Below are 20,720 nucleotides of genomic sequence, written 5' to 3' on the forward strand. Positions count from 1 at the left end.
AAAGTTCCTGGAGCTGAAAGGGGGCTCTGGGACCCGTTTCCCAGAGTCACAGGTGCCCTTTCCCCCTGTGCCCAGTTCCAGCCCTCTGTGGTGCAGCCAGACCCTGGGGGAGTGTGTGGGGAGTATTCCAGAGCATCTCCATATCCCCTGGAAGGGGGTGAAGGTGAGGGTGGATGGTTCGTGGGATGTTATACCGGAGGAACTCGCCGAGGGAAGAGCAGGAATAAGCAGCAAGCCCAAGGACATGTCCCAGGACAGACAGACGGCTCAGGAGATGGATGAGCAGGTGAGGGCAGTGCCATGGCAAGTCCTGTCTGAGACAAGCTCTGGGGCAAAATCTGGTGGAAGCAGAGCCCCCGGCTCCAGAAGAGTGTCTCCAGGATGTGGTTTATCCTGAGACATCCATGAGGGGTGGGAGAGGCAGCACCTCTGTGTAGCCTCAGTCCAGCCATCAGTATTTGCTGACACTTGAGCTGCCCAGAGCCACCCAAGCAGGAGGGAACTCGGCTCCTCCCCGTGCTGAATGAAATGTTATTGTATCTCCTTCAGAGCCAGGAATAGTGTCCAGGTTCATTCCTTGCTAGAGAAGATTCAGTAGTCCAATGGGGAGAGTGGTGTGGATCTCAAGATCAACATTAAGTGCTCAGTGCTCGGATTGGGGAACCCCTGCCAGCTCTGAGACCCCAGGGCTGGTTAGCACATTCACTGCCAGGCTGGTGAGAGGCTCAGGAAGGTGGTGCTGGGATTTTAAGCTTCTCTTTCTGTCTGCTCACCGGGCAGCAGGGCTGGGATTGCTGCAGAGCCCTTCACACCCATCTCAGCCCCAGCTCCAGGACCCAGTGCCCCTGGTTTTAACCTCAATTTGTCATTGCTCCTTCTCCAACCCGTGCTCTGGTGCAGGAATCAATAACCATTGCTGGGGGGTAGTCAGGAGCTGGACTTCAGGAGGGACAGGGTTCACAGGACCTAAAAGTTCATTTTGGAGGAAAATCTGGCATTTCAGCCCAAGTGATAGGAGGTGCCTGAGGAGTTTCTGATGTGAGCCACAGGATGCTGAGAAGGTGCAAAGAGGGCAAGGTTAGATGTGCAGAAAGAGAAGCAGGAGCTGTTGGAAAATTTTCCATGGCATTTTTTTCCCCCAGTACAAATCCATTGGCAGTTTGGACAGGGGCAGAGCAGTGTCCTGATGTTGAAGCCTGCCCTGAGAGTGATGTAGGTTGGATCTGAGGCATGCTGGGGTTCATTACTACTACCTGCAGAGCAGGCCCCAGCCAGAGCAGCACCCACTAAAATCTATTTCCCTTTCCAAGAATCCCCTTGCTGCTGCCAAGGAGAAGGAAGGAGCACCGGAGGATGCTGGAGCAGATGTACCCTTGTGTTCCCCATCAACTCCTTCAGGGATGGGGATCCCAGACACTCCGCCCAGCACCTGGACTGGAAGCCAGGATGCCCTGTGGGAAGACACTGCTAGGACATCATGCCTGAAGGATGCTGGATCCCCTGGACCACCCCCAGCACTGTCTGAGCCCATTTCCAGCCCTCATTCAGGCTGCAGGGAACAGGACAACCAGCAAGATGGCTGTGCCAGTCTGGTGTGGGCAGCCACGCCAGGGATGCTATTTCAGAAGGAGAGGGACAGCAGCCCTCACCCCCTTGTGAGTATCAACAGCGGGGTGCCACCATGATGGCCCACTGTGATGGCACCCAGTGCTCCTCCCCATGCTCTTCCATCTCCCCAGAGACTTTTTGTGGCCTTTCTGTGCCAGCTGCTGAGAGCCAAGAGCTGCCTCTTCCCTGCAGAACCTGTCCTGGGTGTTTGGCTACAACAGCAGCCTGGCCGTGCACAGCCTGATGGACGGGGAGGACCGGGTGCTCCTGTATGTCTCCTCCCACACTGTGGTCATCCACGACATCCTGGGGAACAGGCAGTACCACCTGCAGGTCTGGCACATAGCCCAGGTGTCTCCCCTTCTTCTCCTCCCCTTTCCCTGAGCTCTCTCCCTGCACCTCTTTTCCCACTGCTCAGGGTCACCCAAACTCTGCCCGTGCAAAGGGGTGTGTTGCTTTGCCCCCACACCTCTGCAGTTCCCAACATGTGGCAGTGGAAGGCACTTTGTGTTGGGTTGCATCAGTGAACTCGTGAGCAGAACAGCCTGATGAATGCTTCAAACAGCCCCAGGTTGGAGCCTCCAAGGCCCTTTGCTGCTTCCTTTTCCCAGGGCCATGCCAATGTAATTTCTTGCCTGTGCGTGAGTGAAGACAAGCGCTGGGTTGCAACTGCTGACCGAGGGCCGGACGCTCTGATCATCGTGTGGGACTCCTTCTCTGGGTAAACTCCCAGGAACCTCCTCTTTGGAAACCCCCTGTGTCCAGTAAATCACTTAGGACTGACTCCAGCCTCAGCTGAGAGTGAAATGGGAGAACACAGGGACCGCCTACAGCAGCAAAGGAGCCAAAACCAAACCAAGGGCTTCATTGTCCTCATATCACCCACACCCACAGGACACTGAGATGGGGCTGAGCTCCCCTAGACTAAGCACTTCACATCTCCAAGCTGTAGTATTTTCTTAAAAACTCCCTGGTGAATTTTTTCCCAGAACCACTTCCTTGGGAGAAAGGGATGGAGGGGACACTGAGAACCAGCCACAGCGCTGGCTGCTCCCACAGCAGCCCCGTTGTTTGTTGCCTGACTTCTTCCTTCCCTCCACACAGACCAGGGTGGACTGTGCCACAGATTTTGCCAGTTGGCTGCCTTGGCAAATCCCTGTGCTGCCTGAGCCCCCAGGAGGTGTTTGCTCCGCAGGGTCCCGGTGCGCACCATCTTCGGGAGCCACCCGGAGCACGGGGTCTGTGCTATTGCCATTTCCCAGGATGCCAAGTATTTGGTGACCATTAGTGCTGGTGCTGTCCAGGTAAAGAGAATATCTGTTCTTGCACAGCTTTCCAGGATGGAGGTTTTTCCTAGTGCAGCACAGGGGAGGGGGGAATATGGATGGGCAGAGTAAAAGAGAGGCAGAACAGGTTTGCAGAATGATGGCTTGGCTTTGCTGAGCCATTAGAAGACAGACCTGGATTTCATTAAAGTAACTGCTGTGGAGTTGAGAAAATGCATCGTAATTTGGGATAAAAGCTACTGACTTCATCACTTTCACTGGAGCAATTTCTAGCATTATTTCCTGAAATTAATCTCTCTGCTGCCAAGCCATGCTGGGTTTTACCCTATCCCAATCTCTTACTCCCCCACCCCCTGCAGCAGAGGGGAAGGGGCTTCACGTGGCTCCCCAAAGCTCCTTGAAAGCCACTTGTGTTGTCTGGGTTTTTCTTCCCTTCTCCTCCAGAGAGTTTGTGTTTGGAGGTGGACTTTGACCACAGAGAAACCCCTGTGCAGCACAGAGCTGAGGCCTGAGTTTGGGCATCAGGTGAGTGATCCTGGCTCAGGAGAGCAGAGAGGCTGGACTGGGCTGGACTGGGCAGCCCAATCCCCACCTGCTCCCAGCCAGAATGGGGCTGGTACTGGATACTGGCTGGAGATGTGAGGGAGGATCACTCCCCATCCCTGGGGCACCCTGTTTCACTGGAGGGTCCTGGGGGGCTTCCCTGTTCCCCTCCTGCCTGACACTCTGGGGTGCAGAGGGGACCCTAGGGGTGTCCCCCACCACAGCCCTGGCACTGGCATGTCCCCACCACCGAGGAGGGAGCACACGGAACCTGGCCTCTGTTTTCAGTTCAGTGCAGGTGGTGGAGTGGGTTTTGGATAAAAGCAGATGTTTTGCATGGAATAATAAGCAGAAAACGTCGCCCAGCTTGGTGCTAATGCAATTCTCACTTTTGAATCTCAGGATTATGTCATTTTTAACCCTCAAGATCCCCATGAGTTTGTCAGCAACAGCAAAACCCAGGTGATATTTTACCTGTGGGTAAGTAGAGACATGAGCAGTCATATTTCTGATGCCAGAAAGGAGGTGGCAGGGGGCGAACACACTGGCCAGGAAGTGTGGGCTGTGGGGCCACATGTCTGCCCATGGCTGGGGTCACAGTTTGCTTTGCAGATCTGCCCCTGCCCTCACCCCCTGCCCTCTCTGAACTCCAGAGTGTTCTTGGCAGAGTGTAGCCCTCCCTCTATCCCCATGCTGGGTCATTCCCAGCTGTGGCAGGAATGCTCCTGCTTTTCCATGGGCCCTCCATGTGCCTTGTGCCAGTCAGCAGCTTTTGGAACAGGAGCAGGTAGAGGGGGTTTTGTGCTCTCTGGAAGGTCTTGGAGAGCCTTTCTGCCACAGGAGCCCTGCTTTGGTCCCCACAGTGTGGTGCCAGTGCCCAGCTGATGGAGAGGGGGCACACTGGCACTGCAGAGCACAGTCCCAAAATCCTTGTCCTGGATATTTTCCCTGTTTTCCCCAGGGCGATGCCAGTTTGCAGTACGGAACACCATTCCTGAGCAACCAGGTGAGCACAGGGGGACCAGAGCCTGTCCCCCTCCTGGCTTTCCTCCTGCCAGCAGCTCTGTCCCTTCCCATCCCCTTCACCAACACCAGCGGCCGTGTCCCCAGACTGTCCCCCTCGGTCTCCTGAAGGGATAAGCCAGAGTTGCCTGAGCTGAGGCCAAGATGCCCCACTGCACCTTCTCCTGGGGCTCCTGTCTGTGATGGTGCTGCCGTGGGACAGGGGGGAATGTTCCATGAGGACCCAGCAGGAACATCTCTGCTTGGGAAGGGCAGAGCTGGTGCTCATGATGAACACGTGGCCTCACCGCTCTCCCCACAGACCTTCAAGAGTGTGGTGGGGAAGTTCAGCCAGTCGGTTTTCCACTTCAACAACTCCCAAGCCCTGACGGGCACCTCGGCCGGGAAGCTGGTGGTGTGGGATGCTGTGGACCCCCGAACTGCCCCCAAGGAACAGCAGCCCAAGCCCCTCAGAATGACAGCCAGCAAAATGGTGTCGATGCAGAAGGACAGTCTCACTGTGCTCCAGGTGTTGGACAGGTAATGGGGAAGCTGTTTCCTGTAGCTGTGGGTACAGGCCTTGGGTATCCCAGCCATGGGAGTCCTTGGGTATTTTCAGCAATGGCAGAGATAATGTTGATGAACTGCAGCCAAGTGCAGGAGTTTGAAGTCACTTGGCAGGTTGCAAGGACCAGGAAAACTCTGGAGGAAAGTGCTGCTGGTTTATGAGCAATTTCCCAGCAATGGATTTGGCTGGGGGGCAAAATAAGGTTGAAAACTCGTGGTGATGTGATGCCAACTCTGCTGGGGTGGCTCAGACACTGGCTCAGCCTCCTGGCCGTCACCGGCAGAGGGAGCAGACAGCCACCAAACGCTGCGACAGCTCTGGGGACAGGGCAGGGGCACGGCAGGGTCACAGCAGAGAGGCTGGTTTCTGCACAGTCCTGGGCTTTGCCCTGCACCTCTGTGCAGGGCTCCTCTCGTGTGCTTGTGCCAAGAATGGGGAAGAGATTTCCTTCTGCCTAAGGGTGCTATCCAAGAAATACTTGGGAGCTGTTAGCCAGTGTGTTGGTAAGAACTTTCCCTCCCTGCAGCTGCATCATAACAGGTGATGTGAACGGGCACGTTAAGTTCTACGACGGGGAGCTGCTGCTCCTCAGCCTCTACAGCCCCAGCAACGTGGGTCCCATTTGCTCCCTCTCTTTCTCCACACCCCTTCGTGATCCTCCTGATGCCTTCCCAGCCAGAAGCCGGCCCTTCCTTGCCAGGTGAGTGTCTCTTTACAGACATAGGTTTTGTCCTGTGTTTGCCCTGCAGCTACAAGCTGGGGAGGAGGTCAGTGAAAGCTGCCCTGTGATGATCTGCCTGGTCTGGAGCAGGTTTCAACCCTGTGCCCAGGCTTCTGGGCAAGACAGGGACAGGGAGGCAGGACAGGAAGGGAATGTGCCCCTTTACTCCCCTTCTCCTTTTCATTTGGGGTATTTGTCCCACCTGCCTGCCAGAAAGAAGCATCCCCTCTCTGTGTGCAGACCCCAGGCACTTCCCAGCAGCTGCCAAACTGCAGGTGGGCTCCAGCACATCTTAAATTCTGAGCTTGATGTGATGCCTTGGCACAGACACGGCATCAGTGCAGGCAGGGTGATGATCAGCTTCTCTGTCACGTACCCAGCACACCAGGCAATGCTAATGCTGAGCCTCCAGCGTTCACTGGGCCCCTTAATCCTCCCTTTAAACCCCTCCCATGGATGGCTATATCCAGTTGGATTTTATCATGGCTTGGCAAGCTAATCAGGGCAGTGGCACCAGCTCTGGGCTGCACCACCTCAACTCAGGAGCCTGGGGCAACCCCAACCTGGTCACCAGCCCCTCTCTGTCCTTCCGTGTGATGTAGCTGTGCCTGAGGATTTATGAGGAGTCTGCAGGCCAGATAAAGCTGCTGTGTGGCTCCATCCAGCCTGCAAACCATATGTCTGTCACTCCTGTTAAGGCTCTCCTGGCAATGTCTGTTCTTAGCTGCATGTGTTTTCCAAAGAGCCATGTGGGACAGACTCCTCTCCAGCCTGGAGCAGTGCCCTGGGGAACAGTTTGGTCTCCCTGTCTCTGCTCTCTGTTGTCTCATCCCTCCTCCTGGGTCGCTGCTGCAGCTCCTGCCACTTGCAGCTGCTCTGGGCAGCACAAAAGGCAGAAAATCAAAGGGGAAGCCTCGAGCCTGCTTATCTCAGCAGGCTGGTGGGGTCAGGAATGGCTGGAGAGCCCAGCTGAGGCACATGAGAGGCACAGAGTCCATCAGTGCCTGGGGCAGATGTGCAGGAACTGATGGCTGTCATGGGCCAGCTGGCAAAGAGGCTGAGTTTCTGCACTTGTGCAGCCAAGTTTGTGCAACTCCAGGATCCAGCCTGGAGAAGACTCCAAGGAGATCTTAGAGCACCTTCCAGTACCTCACGGGCTTCCAGAGAGCTGGAGAGGGACTTTGGACAAGGGGATGGAGTGATAAGACAAGGAGGGAATGGCTTGGTATTGACAGAGGGCAGGGTTAGATGGGATATAAGGAAGAAATTCCTCACTGTGAGGGTGGGGAGGCACTGGCACAGGTTGTCCAGAGACGCTGTGGATGCCCTGTCTCTCAAAGTGTTTGAGGCCCCGTTGGATAGGGCTTGGAGCAACCTGGTCAAGTGGAAGGTGTCCCTGCCCATGGCAGGGTGGTTGGAATGGAATGAGCTTTAAGGTCCCTTCATACCCAAACCAGTCTGGGATTTCTGTGCAGTCCTTTCTTGTTCCTTTAGCTGGACCCTGAGACCTCAGCCGGGCTGAAACTACACATATTTGTGCATAATTATCCAGCTGTCTGCTCACACATGCCAGTCACAGTGAGACCCTCTCTGCTGTGCTCAGTGAGCAGACAGGACCCACCCCGTCTCGGCGCAGCACCAACACTGTTCTCTGACCTTGTCACCGTGGAGCCACTGACAATAGTGGTGTGGAGACGTGAAAAGACTATTCAGAGTATCTTCAATTGCTCATTTGTCTGTCTCACACACCAGCAACTTGCAAACAGCAAAAGCTCCCCAGATGTCATTCATCTGGCTTGCCCAGCCAAGTAGAAAATGGAACTGGCTCCAGCATCTTCCTGTGGCGATTTCCCGGGTCGTGAATACAAAGTGCCACCTGCCTTCCAGGTCAAGGAGCGTTTGCATATTGCATATCACAAAATACAAGTGACCCTCCAGCAAAGTTGCAAAAAAGAGACTGATGTGTAACATAGCTTGGAGGGACATGAGCCAGCGAGTCTGATTCATCAAATTCTGTTTCTCTCGCACTAAACAGGAACTTTATCCTTTCAACCTCTGATGCAACCGTGTTCCATGTTGCAACAGACAGCACAGAGTTTGAAAAAGTCCTGGAGGAGGCAAAGAAAGCCGTGAGTGCCATCGCCTGTCACCCACAGCAGACGCTGGTGGCTGTGGGGAGTCACTGTGGGCTGCTGAAGGTGTGGGATTACCGGCACACCAAGTACCTCGCCAGCAGGATATTCCCCGGGGCCAGCATCCAGTGCTTGTCCTATGACCCTGAAGGTATCCCGGCCCGTGCCCTCCCCGTGTGCCAAGCATGGGCTTCCCGGGAGGAGCGGCGCTGCTCTGAGTTTTCTGGCGTGTTTTCCAGGTCATTTTCTGGCCGCTGGTTTTATTGATGGAAGCGTTTATATCCTCGATGCAATTTCCCTTCGGTCCAGCTGCAAGGAGTTCCAGTTCTCGCAGGGTCCCGTGACTCACATTAGCTTCTCTCACGATGCCGAGTACCTCGCAACAGCTGTGAGCTTGTTTTTTCCGCTCGGTGATTTACAAGCGCTGCTCCTGGTGCGGCTTTGGGAGGGACTGGGAACTGCCGGCCATCCTACGATGCACGGAGGGCTATTCCTCCCCCGGGGCTTCGTGACTCTGAAATGCTTTTCCTGGCTCAGAGTCATTCTGTAAAAACGTCACCAGTCCCAGCTGCTCCGCAGAGCTGCTGCTGGCAGCGTCCCATCACTAACTCTAGTGACAAGTCTTAGCTCTGCGTCCATCCGTAGGAAGGGCTGGACAGGGATTTCCTTCTGGCTGGTGCTCTGGGGTGGGGGCTGCTCCCTCCACCCCATATCTCAGTGTTGAGGCAGCGTTGAAGCAGTTCAGCACAGAGGTTATAGCAACTGGTGATGATTTGCTCCAAGAAAAGATTCCCCTTTCCTGCACATGTGGCAGGACACAGGAGTGGGAAACATCTAGGGATTTCGGAGGAGTCACAGAACTCGTTTTAGTGTCCCTCTGCATCAGCATGGCAGGGAGCGGCTCAGATACTCCAGCCATGCTGAGAACTGCTGTAGTGCTGCCCTTGGTAGCAGCTGCCCAAATTTGTCTGTCCTGGTGTTTTATCCTGACTGTGGCTCTAAACCTCATTGTGGGACTCCAAAAGGACCACGCTAAGCCTGGACAGGACACAACAAGCCAGCGCTGCCAGCCAGAGGATGTGCGTGGGGTTTGTGGGTCCTTGACCTTTGTGCTGCCGTTGCAGGATGAGAAATACTCAGTGATTGTTTACAAGAGAGTCCTGCAGAACGGGCGCAGATGCTGGGAACACCTGGCAGGGCTGGACTCCCACTACAAACCCATCCGGAACATCCTCTTTGGGGTCCAGCCAGACAGCAACAAGCCCAGGCTCCTGAGCCTCGGGGAGGACCGGCAGCTGGTGGGTGAACAGGAATGTCTAAGGGACAGTGAAGATTTATGGTTAACATGGGGGGGCTGGACAAGGACATCCAGAGAGACTCCATGATTGGTTGTGTGGCTCCCAACCCTCTCCCCACCAGCTCCACTGCTGGAGATCATTTCTCAGCCTGGTCTCAGGGCTGAGGTTCTGATATTGGGGCTTCTCCCAAGAGATGCTGGATTCAGTTAATACACAAGGTCCAGGGTGCTGGCAGACCACAGGAGAGTTGCTGTGTTTTCTTGTCTTCCCTCCAGGTTGAATATGACCTGAGCAGCAGCATCAAGGACCACTTGGTGGTCACTCACAGGGACCAGGTGGAGCAGAGTGCAGTGCCCCTGTGCCTGGCCTGGTACCCACCGCTCAGCACCGAGTCCTTTATCCTCACTGCCAACAACTGCTACAAAATGAAGCTACTCAACACGACAACCAAAATGTGCAGGTAGAGGATTGATTCAGGCCTACAACTGCCTGGGAGCCCCATCCTGACTCTGTGTTCTTCTACTCCCTACTCCCACCCATTAGTTTGTCCATCTGTGATGTAGACCTTGGGATGACTCTCGGGCCCCCAGGTCTACTTTTGTCCATTCTGCTCTTCACCAGCATGTCATCCAGTAAGGTTGTGGGTGTAGGTGGATCCTTGTCTGCTCAACATGTTGGACTTGAGACGCAGCAGTTCAGCATTAGATAAAGAGTCAGAAGTTCAGATGAGGAAAGCACAATAATCCCTTAGCACTGAGTTTATTTCTGAGCCCCAGTGTGGTCCCTTCCAGCCAGGGGCCCTGTCTTGTCCTGTTGGCTCACCTGGTAGTGAAAACCTTTGCACTACCCAGACCTCCCATTCTCCCACACAGCAACTGTTCAGAGAGGCAAAATGTTTTGTGAGACATAGAATGGATAAATATGTTGTTTGTCTTTAGAAAGACCCTTCTGGGACCAACCTATGGCTCCCCATTGGAGAAGATACAAATCCTCCCAACAACAAGCCCTGCAGACCCCCAGCAGCACTACCTGGTGTACATTACAAAGGACAAGGTATGGAGCCCCTCCTGCCCCAGCTGCACAAGAGCTCCCATTTGCAGGGCTGGTGGTCCTTCAGGAATTTCTCTGGAGATGAAACCATGTGCAGGCTGATCCTGCCTGGGAGCTGAGCAAGCTCCTGGGAGGAGGAGGCAGCACTGCCACAGTGCACAATGCCCCAGCCCTCCCAGACTCTCTTTCCTTACAGGTGGGCTTGCAGATTTTGCCTGTTGATGGCAACCCCCACAAGTCCTCAGCCTTCATTTGCCACCCGGATGGTGCCTCTGACCTCGCCAGCTCCTACAATGGACGTTATGTCTTTACAGCAGGGGGGAACGACTGCACTGTTATGAAATGGAACGTCAACCTAACGTGAGTGTGGCAGGAAGAAGGAAGGAGTCCTGTTACTGCTTTCCACAGCTGCTTGGTCAGCACAGCTGAAGCAAATGCCCCTCAGCATTTACACTGAGAATGGGCCTTTTGTGCCATTTTTGTCCCAGGTCTCTGCTTCTGTCCAGAGGAGTTAGAGCAGGCAGGGTGATCATGCAGAGAGCTTCTTTGCAGGGCTCTCTTGAGCACAGGTCCTTTGGGAGCAGGTGATAAAGTCCTGCAGGTTCTCTCTCCTTCCACAGTGCTGTGCCCATGACCAGGACAACAAACTGCATGTGGCAAGGATTGTGAGATGGAGGACAGGTCCCAGGACTCAGGGAGGCAGAAGACCCACCACTCACTGAGAGGAGCATGAGGGAAGGCTGGCAGCATCTCTGCTCCATCCTGTGGGCTGCCAGACAGCTGGCCTGACACTGGGTTCATTAACAGCTTATTAACAGTTCAGTATGGTGGAGATGGTGAGACGGCAGTGGGGTCAGCCTAGTCTGTAATGAGCTGTTGGGGCCCAAGCAGCTGTGTGGGGTGGCAGCTGAAACAGGAAGGACACATTTTTGGGAGGTTTTGTTCCCCTCTATGTGAATATATCTACACAGTCATAGTTGGGATTTAAGCCAGCAAACCTTGCTGGGGGTGGCCATAGCACCTATAAAATATTCTAGTCTGGAAAATGGTACTCAGATGGTAAGAAATAGGGCAAAGGAGTCTGTGGTCCTTGTAAGGGCCTGGCCACTGTGGTGGGAGATTGCCAGGGTTAGGCCAGGACCAGAGGAGCGGCACTGGCATTGCTGATACAGAAGTGTCTGCTCTCCAAACAGGATAGGCATTTGCTAGGAAATCCCCCCGCATTTGAAGACTGGATTTAGGACAAGCCACCTTAATCCCATAAAGCTTTGCTTACATGAATTAATGGGCTGCAGTAAATGGGGTGGCTGGAAGAGTGAAGGCAGCTTTAACAAATGAGAATCCCCAGGCTCTGGCCCAGACCATCCACAATGAACCCTGCCAGGTTCCTTCCACTGCTCTCTGCAGGTTTCCCTCTGCCAGCTCCCTCAGCAGCAGTGCCAGTTGTGTGCTCCCCCGTGGCAGCAATAGCAGGGCATATATTTTGGTTTCTCTGCATGTCAAGGACCAAAGCTGCTCGTTGCAATACCCGTGCAGGGCAGAAGGCTCCCCTTTGTGCCCAGTTGATACACATGTACATAGAAAGGGAGCTGAGAATGACAGCAAAACTCCAGGCCAGCATGGAGTGACTTCACAGTTCAGGGACTGGAAAGGAAGTTTAGTCCCTGGCAGAGCTGGGATAGTGTGGCACAGTCTCTGTCAGTCTGTGCTGGTTAGGTTTTTTAAATTCTGCATATCACCCTGCTGACACAGAGCACATCTCCTTGTTTCTGGCAATATCAAGCCCATGGGAGCTGGCTTTTAACCCTCTCTCCTATGTCTGCCTTTTGGTGTGCACCTGTGAATCCCTCACCTTCCTAGGACAAAGGCTTTGTGGTTTAGACATGTGCTGGTCCTGTGTCAAACACTTCTTGCAGGTTCCACTCACTCTGAGAAAAGCCCAAAGGGTGCTGAGCCAGCTCACCTTGATATGCCAGAACAAAGGAAACCTGGGTGGGAAAGCAATGGGTTTATTTATTTTCTTTTCCACTTTGTGTGGCTTAAGCAGTCGGGGGTCAGGATAAGCGACATTTTAAGGAAGGCAATAGAATATAAATGATCCTTCTTTATAATGGTTGGCCAGGGTCCAGGCAACATTGAATTTCTATGTAATTTGTTTTTGGAGTGACGTTCTTGATGAGATAATTATCATTTTATTGCTGCTTCTGGCATCTTGCGCATCTCCACTGTGTTTAATACCCAGATAACTTAATTATGAAAAAAGCATGAAGCTTGCAAAACCCCCAGTGAAGCAGCAGTGCTGAGGTGTGTGTGTGAGAGCTGCAGCCTTGCTGCCAGGCGTGGGGCACTGTGTGGCAGTGCCACGCCATGGCTGCACTTCCAGCCTTGGTTTCTTTTTACATCTGCACGAGCGATCCTTTTGGCTCCAACTGCTTATGAAATTGAAACAAAGAGGTGGCCACTGAGGCGCTTTCAGTTTGGTGCCGACTGCACCTGCAACAGTGTCACTGCCACAGCTCAGGAAGTGGAGTCATGGACTGCACTGAGTTATTGGGGAAAAACGTGTTACATCAAGGAACAGGGAGCTTGGGTTTGTGTGGTTTATTGCAAGCACCAAGCTCCAGCCTTCTCTGCATGTTCAAAATGCTGATCTGGCTAATTCATCTCCCTCAATGTCTCTATAAGGAAGCAGAAAAGCTAAATGCCAGACACCAAGTTCGAGTTCATGGAAAAGCTCCTGGCTCCCAGCCCTGTACTCATTCCACTAAACAAGAGCACCATTCAGTAAAAATTAATTCCCACACTGTGCTATTGTATGTAAAACCTAGGTATGAAATATGCTGTAGAAGTGCAGCTGATGATAAAATAGCACATGGCTCAAGGCAGTGCTTTTCTTCCCTGAATTCTGAGGCACAGGGATTTTACTTATTGAAAGTGTCTGAACAATGACTCGAAAGGGAACTGTGAAAGCTCTCCTCACATGAACCCTTCCTGTACCTTCTTTTCTCCCGCTTTTCATCCAGTGCCTTGGATGCTGCTGCTTTCCTGGGTGGGGAGGACATGATCCCATTCTACAACCTCCTGGATGGTGGCAGAGAAGGCGAATTCTTCAGGGTAATTATGCTCACCATGAACACTGTCTGGCCACATCTAGTTGGGAGTTTAAAATTCATTTATACAGGCCTGACATTCCTTTGTTTTGTGTCCAGCTCACCTTTCACAGCAATCTCATTGATATGCCTTTTAGTAAACCCTAAGAGGAGCCTTATCTTTCACGCCTGTTGGTAACTGAAGTTTACAGTGTTTGTTTGAATCCCTGGCAGGAGCTGGAAGACTATTTTTACTATGCACAGCTGTGCAGCCAAGGTGTCGAAACACTGGAGAACAGACAGGTGTCAACGCACACTCCCTTGGAGGAAATTCCATTTATAATGAGAGCAATAGGATTTTATCCATCAGAGAAGGAGGTTGGTTTTTACTGCTGTTACTAAAGGAAAAAAGAGCAAGACTGACTGCATTTACCAAGTGTCCCAAGGGCCAGGTTCTGACTATTGCCATGCTGGATGGCTCTGAGTTGCATCAATAGTTGTTGGTTTGCATCAACAGTTTTTTGAGGTCAAATTCCTCAAAAAGTAATGATTCCTGGCTAGCAAGGTGGGCAACTGCAGGGGCTGAGCAAACCTGGAGCCTGACGGTTCAGAAAGTGTTCAACAAGACAGCCTCAGGGTCTCCCAGAGGTTGGGGGCTCTGCCAGCACTGCAGAGGTGGGTTTCTTCAGGTGAAAGTACAGGAGTGAATCTTCCTTTGGCTCCAAGAGCAGCAGCCTCCAGCTTTCCAAAGTCCATGGGTAAGATGCTTTGGTCTCTCTGTGACTTTTAGTAGTGGCTGAGCAGCATGTGGTTGGGAGGATGTGGCTGGGTCCCTCCAGGTTGGATGGAGACTCAACCAGAATGTTCTAAGAGTTACCAGTGTGGGTGAGAATATCCAGCTCAATGCACTCATTTGGACATTGATAGAGCCTCCCTTTCTTGTTCTGCCTGGGACTGATGAAAATGATTTTAGATGGAGACAGCAAAGTTTATTGCCATGGAATGTAAAGCTCATTCATAAACTGATAAACTCTGCAGAAGCTCTCTCTGAGGTTGCCTTTCAGGTTATGACAGCAGAGCTTCCTATCAAATATTTCTCAAGAGCTTTTTAGCTTCAAATTTAACAGCAGGCAGAGACAACTGATTTAATAAGGGTGCTGCTTCTTCCCCTTTTGTGGCTGTTTCTCCAAGGCAGTTTGTATTGTATACAAACCTCTTTGTAATGTGTAACCTGACAAAAGGGTAATTAAAACACGAACAAAAAACAATCACTGATTCTGATGCAAGGAGATTTAAATAACGGCCTACTCGCACCAGCCACAGCCCGCACCGCAGGAGGGCTCTCCCGAGGGAAGTGGCGCATCACTGAGCTCCCTTGTCTTTCCGCGGGGGAGGTTGTTCATCTCTGCCGTGGCACAGGAACCCACAGGCTGCTGAGGTGGTGCTGTGAGTCAGTGCCAGCCCATCTGCCCAGGGATGCTCTGCCAAGAGAGCCAGCAGATGGGAGGCAGGACCTTTGCCACAGCCACCATCCAACGAATGAGCTTTGGAGCCCCCACAACCAGCAAATGCTTGTCTGAGCCGGGGCCACTTTGCCCTGGTGTCAGGCTGTGGTGTTATCCCTTCACGACAGGTTATTACATTTTTGCCTCTTGGGGACAGAGAGACCATATTCCCCTGGGACATTTCTCTGAAGGAAAAACTGATAATCCCTCCTGACTTTCCACCCTAAATTAAAATATAGACAGCATTTCAAGCATGGAAACAGAGGTGCTAAGCTGTTGTGAAAGCAGGCAAACTACCAATCTGCAGCTCGAGGCAGGCAGGACAGTAATAAAATCCAGAAAGTTCATCTCTCTAGAGTGTTTTAATAAAGGAAAAGCAGAAGGGAGAAAAGGCAGCTTGGGCTGACCAGCAGAGCTTTTGGGAATTGGTATTTTTCTTTTGTAGTTCAGTGGAATTGACATAAAACCTAATCCCGGTTCAGCCAGAGCTGAGTGAAAATGACTGTTCTTGCTTAGCCTGACATTCGCTACAGGAAAAATATAAGACAGATTTCCCTCCTCCCCAGGCTTCATTCAGTGGAAAAACTTGTGACACAAGGACAAAGGCCCAAGGCTGAATGCAAAGTCCTCCCCGGGGGAGACCTTGCATCAGCCTCGCCTCCCAGGGAGCAGCAGGCTTGGTACGTGTTGGCACAGGGAATTGTCTGGGCACAGGGAATTCTCTGCTGCCCCTGTACCTCCGAAGGGGCTGTGAGGACAGTGACAGCACGGAGCAGATGCTTCCTTTTGGACACACATCTGCTCAGCTGCCAGCTGGGCTGACTCACAGCACCAGACTTCAGGAAAAGCACTAGCACCCAGCATGGCCAGTGCTTGCCTGTTTGTCCCAGAGGAGAGTGCAGAGTGCCAGCCCCACTGAGCATGTTTTGGATTTGGCTTGTGTGGTGGCAGAGCCATACCAGACACGTGTCAGAGAGCAGGAAGAGTGTTTATGCCAGCCCAGTGTGTGCAGCCTGGGTATGTGGGGACTCTCATGCATGTGCTTTCACAGCAGGGATGGTGTTTACTGGTTTGTGGTTTGCCTTCCCGCTGTCCCCAGTGCAGACACAGCTGTGGTGAAGGTACCGGTAACAGCTGCAGAGTCACTGAGTGCCTGTCAGGAGAGGAAACCCAATATGACAGTGTATGTGCAACCCCCATCTTTGCCTAATGTCATCATGTCAGCAAGTCTGTGGCTGTTGGCTGTGCCCATCCTCAGCTGCTGAGTGCAGCTTCCCGCTGGGATGTGGTCATGGCACCCGCAGTACCAGTACGTGCATGGTTACGGTACACTGGCATTCACCAGGTTGGAAACTGGTCCCATGCTCTTCAAAAAATGTGTAACAATCTGTCTTGTTCTAATCCTTAGATTGAAGAAATGATAAATGAAGTGAAATTCAGCAAGTGTGTGGATGCTGGAGAACAAGTGACAGAAATCAATTTGGAGGATTTTATCAAACTTTATATAAATCACCGACCTGCACTTGGCTTGTCAATGAAAAACCTACAACGGGCGTTTCAGGTTCTTGGTTACGATAACGAGAAAGGAGACAAAGTTATTGACAGAGGAGACTTACTGTCTCTGCTTCAGTGCAGAGGTGAGTTATTTCTTTTCTAATATTAGTTTTATGCTTGCTAGTTCTGCCTGCAATTTCAGAACTTACTGCAGCAAAAGATGAATCTGGAACCAGGGCAGGTGTGGGGAGCCACCTGTCTTAAGATTTTAAATTGAATAATCACATCTATTGTCTCAGCTACTCTTTTTTTACTGCTCTGGAAATGTCTGCTGGCCTGAGATATCTTGGCTGTCAAATGATGAGCATGAATCTTGGTAAAATGCATCCTTCTTCCAGTATGCCCTTATCAGAATTGTACTCTCTTCCAGTCATGCAGGCTCTGGAAAGGTAGTATAGAACTGATAAAAAGGGGACAAGAGAGATTAAATTGGTCAGTCCTAGGCCGAATCTGTGTGAAAGACTGAAAAGATGGGATGGTTTAGTTAAACTGGCTTGTGGCCAGTGCCATAGAGTGGTAAATAACAAACTTTTATTGTCCTACTCCTGGTGTAAAAGTACAGCTGAGCATTAAAACAGGTAATGGGAAATGCTGGCTGACTTAGTACATCACCTGGCAAGACTCCTTGACACAAAGATCCTTGGAAACCAAAGATTCAGCCAGAGTGAGAAAGGTTAGTTATTTATATGGATGGTGTGAACATCCCTAAATAGATACATCAGATAGAACAGTTTCATAACAGATCTATAACCTCATGCTTCAGGGCATCAGCCAGCCGCTAACTGGGAACAAGTGCTGTGTCCATGTTATTCCAAGACACTAAATGAAGACTTCTCCACCTTCCTCTTCCTCCTCTGGGTGAAAATGGCTACACAGACTGTGGTCTGTGCCAGGAATTTTCCAGTGGGAATAGAAGCTCAAGTCCCTGCAAGTGCAGTGTAGCCTAGAACAGCTGTCTGCATCAGAATTCCTTCCTCTGATTAACGTTTTTTCCTAAAATGCAATAGGGAAGAACAATTTTCCTGGGATCATGTATGTGTGTGTCTCTGTCTCAGAGAAGCCCTTTTGAACTGCCCTGTTTTGTTTGTGCACTGTTCTTGTTTGAGTTCCTTGCTAGTTTTTGTGCTCTCGACCCCCAGCTCACAGGCTGGCCTTGCTCTGTTGTGTGCAGGAGAGCAGATGAGTGAGGACGAGCTGGCCCAGTGTCTGACCAGCCTGCTGGGCAGGCGACCCGGGACAGGAGGATCTGAACTGGTCACCTACAATCCCTCAGGTACAGGATTAGCATTCCACACAGCACAGAAGCAGAATTGCTTCAATTCCCACATGGAACAATTTAAATTTCTAACCCATTTACCCTGTTAGGCCAAGAGGTGTCAGAACTGCTCAGACAGGATTGCAAAAATAGTCACAGAGCTACAGACTGTCCTTCATCCACACAGCAATCACACGGGTGTATCTAAAAATAAATGGACAATGAACTATAACTGGGGCCTGACAAGATTACACTGCTGTTTATCTGCTGGCTGGAACTGAAATTAGAAACACACAGGGAAATCCCAGGGCTGGTTTCACCCAGGCAGCAGTGCCCATTGTAACAGAGCTGTTGGTAACCACTGCATTTGTCTGCAATTTGTGTCCCAGTCTACACCAGTTTGGAACAGTAAATGACACCACTGATTCAGCCAAGTGGCTGTATTTAATTTCCCATTGTAATTGGAACTGCATTTTCATATGATTTGTGTCCCAGTCCCCACCAGTTTGGAACAGCATCTGTTCAGGGTCACTGGAATGGGCCACGCACAGCAATGGTGCAGCTCCCAAAGGGCACTGCCTGGTGCTGCAAAGCAGCTTTGAAATCCCTGGATTCCTTGAAGTCCTAAAATCACATCAAATTGCTGGAGTGTAAAAGTTGTCCCACGACCCTGCTCAGGCAAGGACCTTCTGGAAGGTGAGACTTGGAGATTCAACAGGTTCAATTCCTGATATAAACACATGAGGTGTTATGAGAGGAAACCATCACTTTTTCATGACTACTTCACTTGTAAATTTTACTGACCTGGAAAGCCATTTTTACATTGCTACTGTGTGTTTTGTGTCGTTACTGCTCTCCAGGTGCAGCAGCTTTGATTGAAGCAGAAATTCCAGCAGAAATCACAGCAGAGACATTTGCTGCTGACATTCTTGGCTTACCTATTGCTGCACCAGAGAAAAAGAACGGAAGGAAAGAAGTGAATCTTTGACCTACAAAGACTCAAAATCATAGCTGCCACAAGGTTTTCTGTTTGTTCCTACTTTCTGGGCTTCTCTCCTCAAATACCTGCAAAATTTGTGTTTTCTGTTTATTACAAAGCAAAGGCCCCATAGTTGCATTTCAGTCAAACTCTAGAAGAAGCCCCCAGTTTAGCACATGTCACAAACCTGTAATTTCACACCTATGTAGGGAAACACTGGGGTGGCTGTAGAATGAAGCAGGTGGCCACCTCAGCCTTGGCTGGAACCTTCCTAGAATTCATTTCAGATGGGTTTATGCCAGAGGCAGTCTATTTTCATTATGTTAAGACAGTATTCATTTGTGAAACCTGACAGCAAAAGAGCGATGTAAAAGTATTGTATTGATTAAATACATTGATAAATGCTTGGTCGGGTTAGAATGGATTTGTAATTATAAATCCAACAGACCTCAGTAAAGAAAGGAATGCTGTGGTACCCATTAAAACCAGGTTTCCCTTTGGCCTTTAAAACTGACTTTTTCTTACTGAAAGTAGTAATTCCAATTAGTAGTGTAATACCAATGGGACGGCATCGCACTGTGTGTGTATAAACAGCATAATGAGGCTGATACAAGTTGCTGTAGAAAGATCAGTGAAGTGCTGTTGAACACGCTTCCTTCTTTACATCAACCTCGGCATCAATTTGAATAATAATGTAGGCCGTTAAGAAGCGTTCCTTTCAGAGGCAATGTTTTTTAAACAGAGATCGCTGTTGTGTAGTGAGAGCATCTGTGATTGTACAATTAGCAAGAGCAGCAAGGTGTGCACTAGGCAGAAGTTAATGAAGGAGTCCAGCAGTAACAGGACCAGGGAACACAGGTCTGTGATGTCCTGCAGAGCATCACCTTGCATGGAACTCTGCCCCTTTACCCTTTATGTTCCTGTGCTTCCATGGATCTGTGTTGGAGCTGATCCTCCACTGCTTAAGAGCAGTCCAATTCCATGGAAATTACTGGAATTATTTAAGGCAGCTGAGGAACTTTATAAACACTGAGAAAAAAAGAAATCTGCTTATTATGAATTTATGTTATTATGATGATTTATTTATTCCCTGTTTAAGGAGGGATGTTTTGCTAACAGGGAGCATCGCCCATTCCTGCACTCAGGGTCTGTTTGTCTGGCACAAGCGGGAGGATGTGTGTCTGTCAGTGCTGGAGCCCAGGACTGTCCTGCACAAAGCCAGGTATTATTTCTATGTAAAGTACTTTGAGGTTTCTAAAAGCCCCTCCAGTTCTGCTTTGCAGTAAAATTTAGTGGTGTTCAGGATGCTGCATTGGGTTACCACAGAATCCATTAGCTGCAAAACACCTCTGAGATCAGCCGAGTCCAACCTCTGACCCGACATCACCCTGTTAACCAGCCCAGGGCCCCGAGGGCCACGTCCAGTCTTACCTTCGACACCTCCAGGACGGTGGTTCGACCTCCTTTCTGGGTAGCCCGTTACAGCGTCTACCCACTCTTGCTGCGTTGAGGCGAGCTGAAACGGGACAAACTTTTTAATTCTGGGCTAAGTTACAGCCTGAGCACGGTGGAGGTGGGAACACCAGAGGAACACGGCGGAGCAGAACCAGCCTCAGGAGCTGCGGCAGCACCGCGCGCGGGGCTGGGGCCGCCTCCGTTCCTCGGGGCGCCTCCTCCGCTGGCTCCCGGTGTGAGGGTGTCCCCTCATCCCCGAGCGTAGCGTGGGCTCCATCCCCTCATACTGCCCTCCCCTCCACCCGCCATCCCCTCATACCATCCGCCATCCCCTCACAGCGCCCATTGATCTTCCCGCCGTCCCCTCACGCCAACTCTTCCCTCCACCCGCCGTCCCCTCACACCGCCTGCTGTCCCCTCACACCTCCCTTCTCCCCGTCCCCTCACGCCAATCTTCCCGACCCCTCACACCGCTCTCCCTTCCCGCCGCCCGCCGTCCCCTCACACCTCCCTTCTTGCTTGTCCCCTCACACCGCCCGTCCTCCCCTCACACCGCCTTTCTCGCTGTCCCCTCACAGCTCTCACCGTCCCCTCACTGTCCCTTCCCGCCTCCCGGCGCCCCCCCGGCCTGGCCTCCCTGGCGGCGGCGCGTGCGCGGTGCGCGGCCCCGCGGGG

The 20,720-nt window shown here is 51.6% G+C and overlaps 1 protein-coding gene and 1 long non-coding RNA gene across 3 annotated transcripts; one reads left to right on the top strand and one right to left on the bottom strand.

Annotated features, from left to right (window-relative positions):
* Positions 1-244: 244 nt before the first annotated feature.
* CFAP251 (cilia and flagella associated protein 251) lies at positions 245-19,099 on the top strand. Its single transcript, XM_071571808.1, has 22 exons — positions 245-286; positions 1,311-1,402; positions 1,553-1,655; positions 1,801-1,941; positions 2,220-2,329; positions 2,804-2,912; positions 3,339-3,419; positions 3,840-3,917; positions 4,399-4,443; positions 4,762-4,979; positions 5,534-5,707; positions 7,764-8,011; positions 8,100-8,248; positions 8,985-9,158; positions 9,434-9,618; positions 10,097-10,211; positions 10,405-10,568; positions 13,232-13,322; positions 13,532-13,675; positions 16,211-16,439; positions 17,528-17,629; positions 18,472-19,099. Exons 1-22 carry the CDS (start codon positions 245-247, stop codon positions 18,597-18,599), a joined length of 2,922 nt encoding a protein of 973 aa, XP_071427909.1. The 3' UTR covers positions 18,600-19,099.
* LOC139679773 (uncharacterized) lies at positions 12,667-20,717 on the bottom strand. Of its 2 annotated transcripts, none has more exons than XR_011699243.1 (4): positions 20,631-20,717; positions 20,022-20,106; positions 18,416-18,555; positions 12,667-16,756 (listed from the first exon to the last, which is right to left on the bottom strand). It is a non-coding gene; the product is annotated as an uncharacterized lncRNA (long non-coding RNA). The 2 variants fall into 2 exon arrangements; XR_011699242.1 differs by having other exon boundaries at positions 12,667-18,338.
* Between the last annotated feature and the right edge of the window lie 3 nt (positions 20,718-20,720).

Source organism: Pithys albifrons, chromosome 17 (assembly GCF_047495875.1).
Source record: "Pithys albifrons albifrons isolate INPA30051 chromosome 17, PitAlb_v1, whole genome shotgun sequence".
Classification (NCBI taxonomy): Eukaryota; Metazoa; Chordata; class Aves; order Passeriformes; family Thamnophilidae; genus Pithys; species Pithys albifrons.

What these genes read in the sequence shown, in the direction of transcription:
- CFAP251 (XM_071571808.1), top strand. Translation starts at nt 245, where the DNA reads ATGTCCCAGGACAGACAGACGGCTCAGGAGATGGATGAGCAG. An exon ending in TTAGTGCTGGTGCTGTCCAG is followed by an intron (nt 2,913 to 3,338) that starts GTAAAGAGAATA and finishes CTTCTCCTCCAG; the next exon opens with AGAGTTTGTGTTTGGAGGTG. An exon ending in TGTACATTACAAAGGACAAG is followed by an intron (nt 10,212 to 10,404) that starts GTATGGAGCCCC and finishes CTTTCCTTACAG; the next exon opens with GTGGGCTTGCAGATTTTGCC.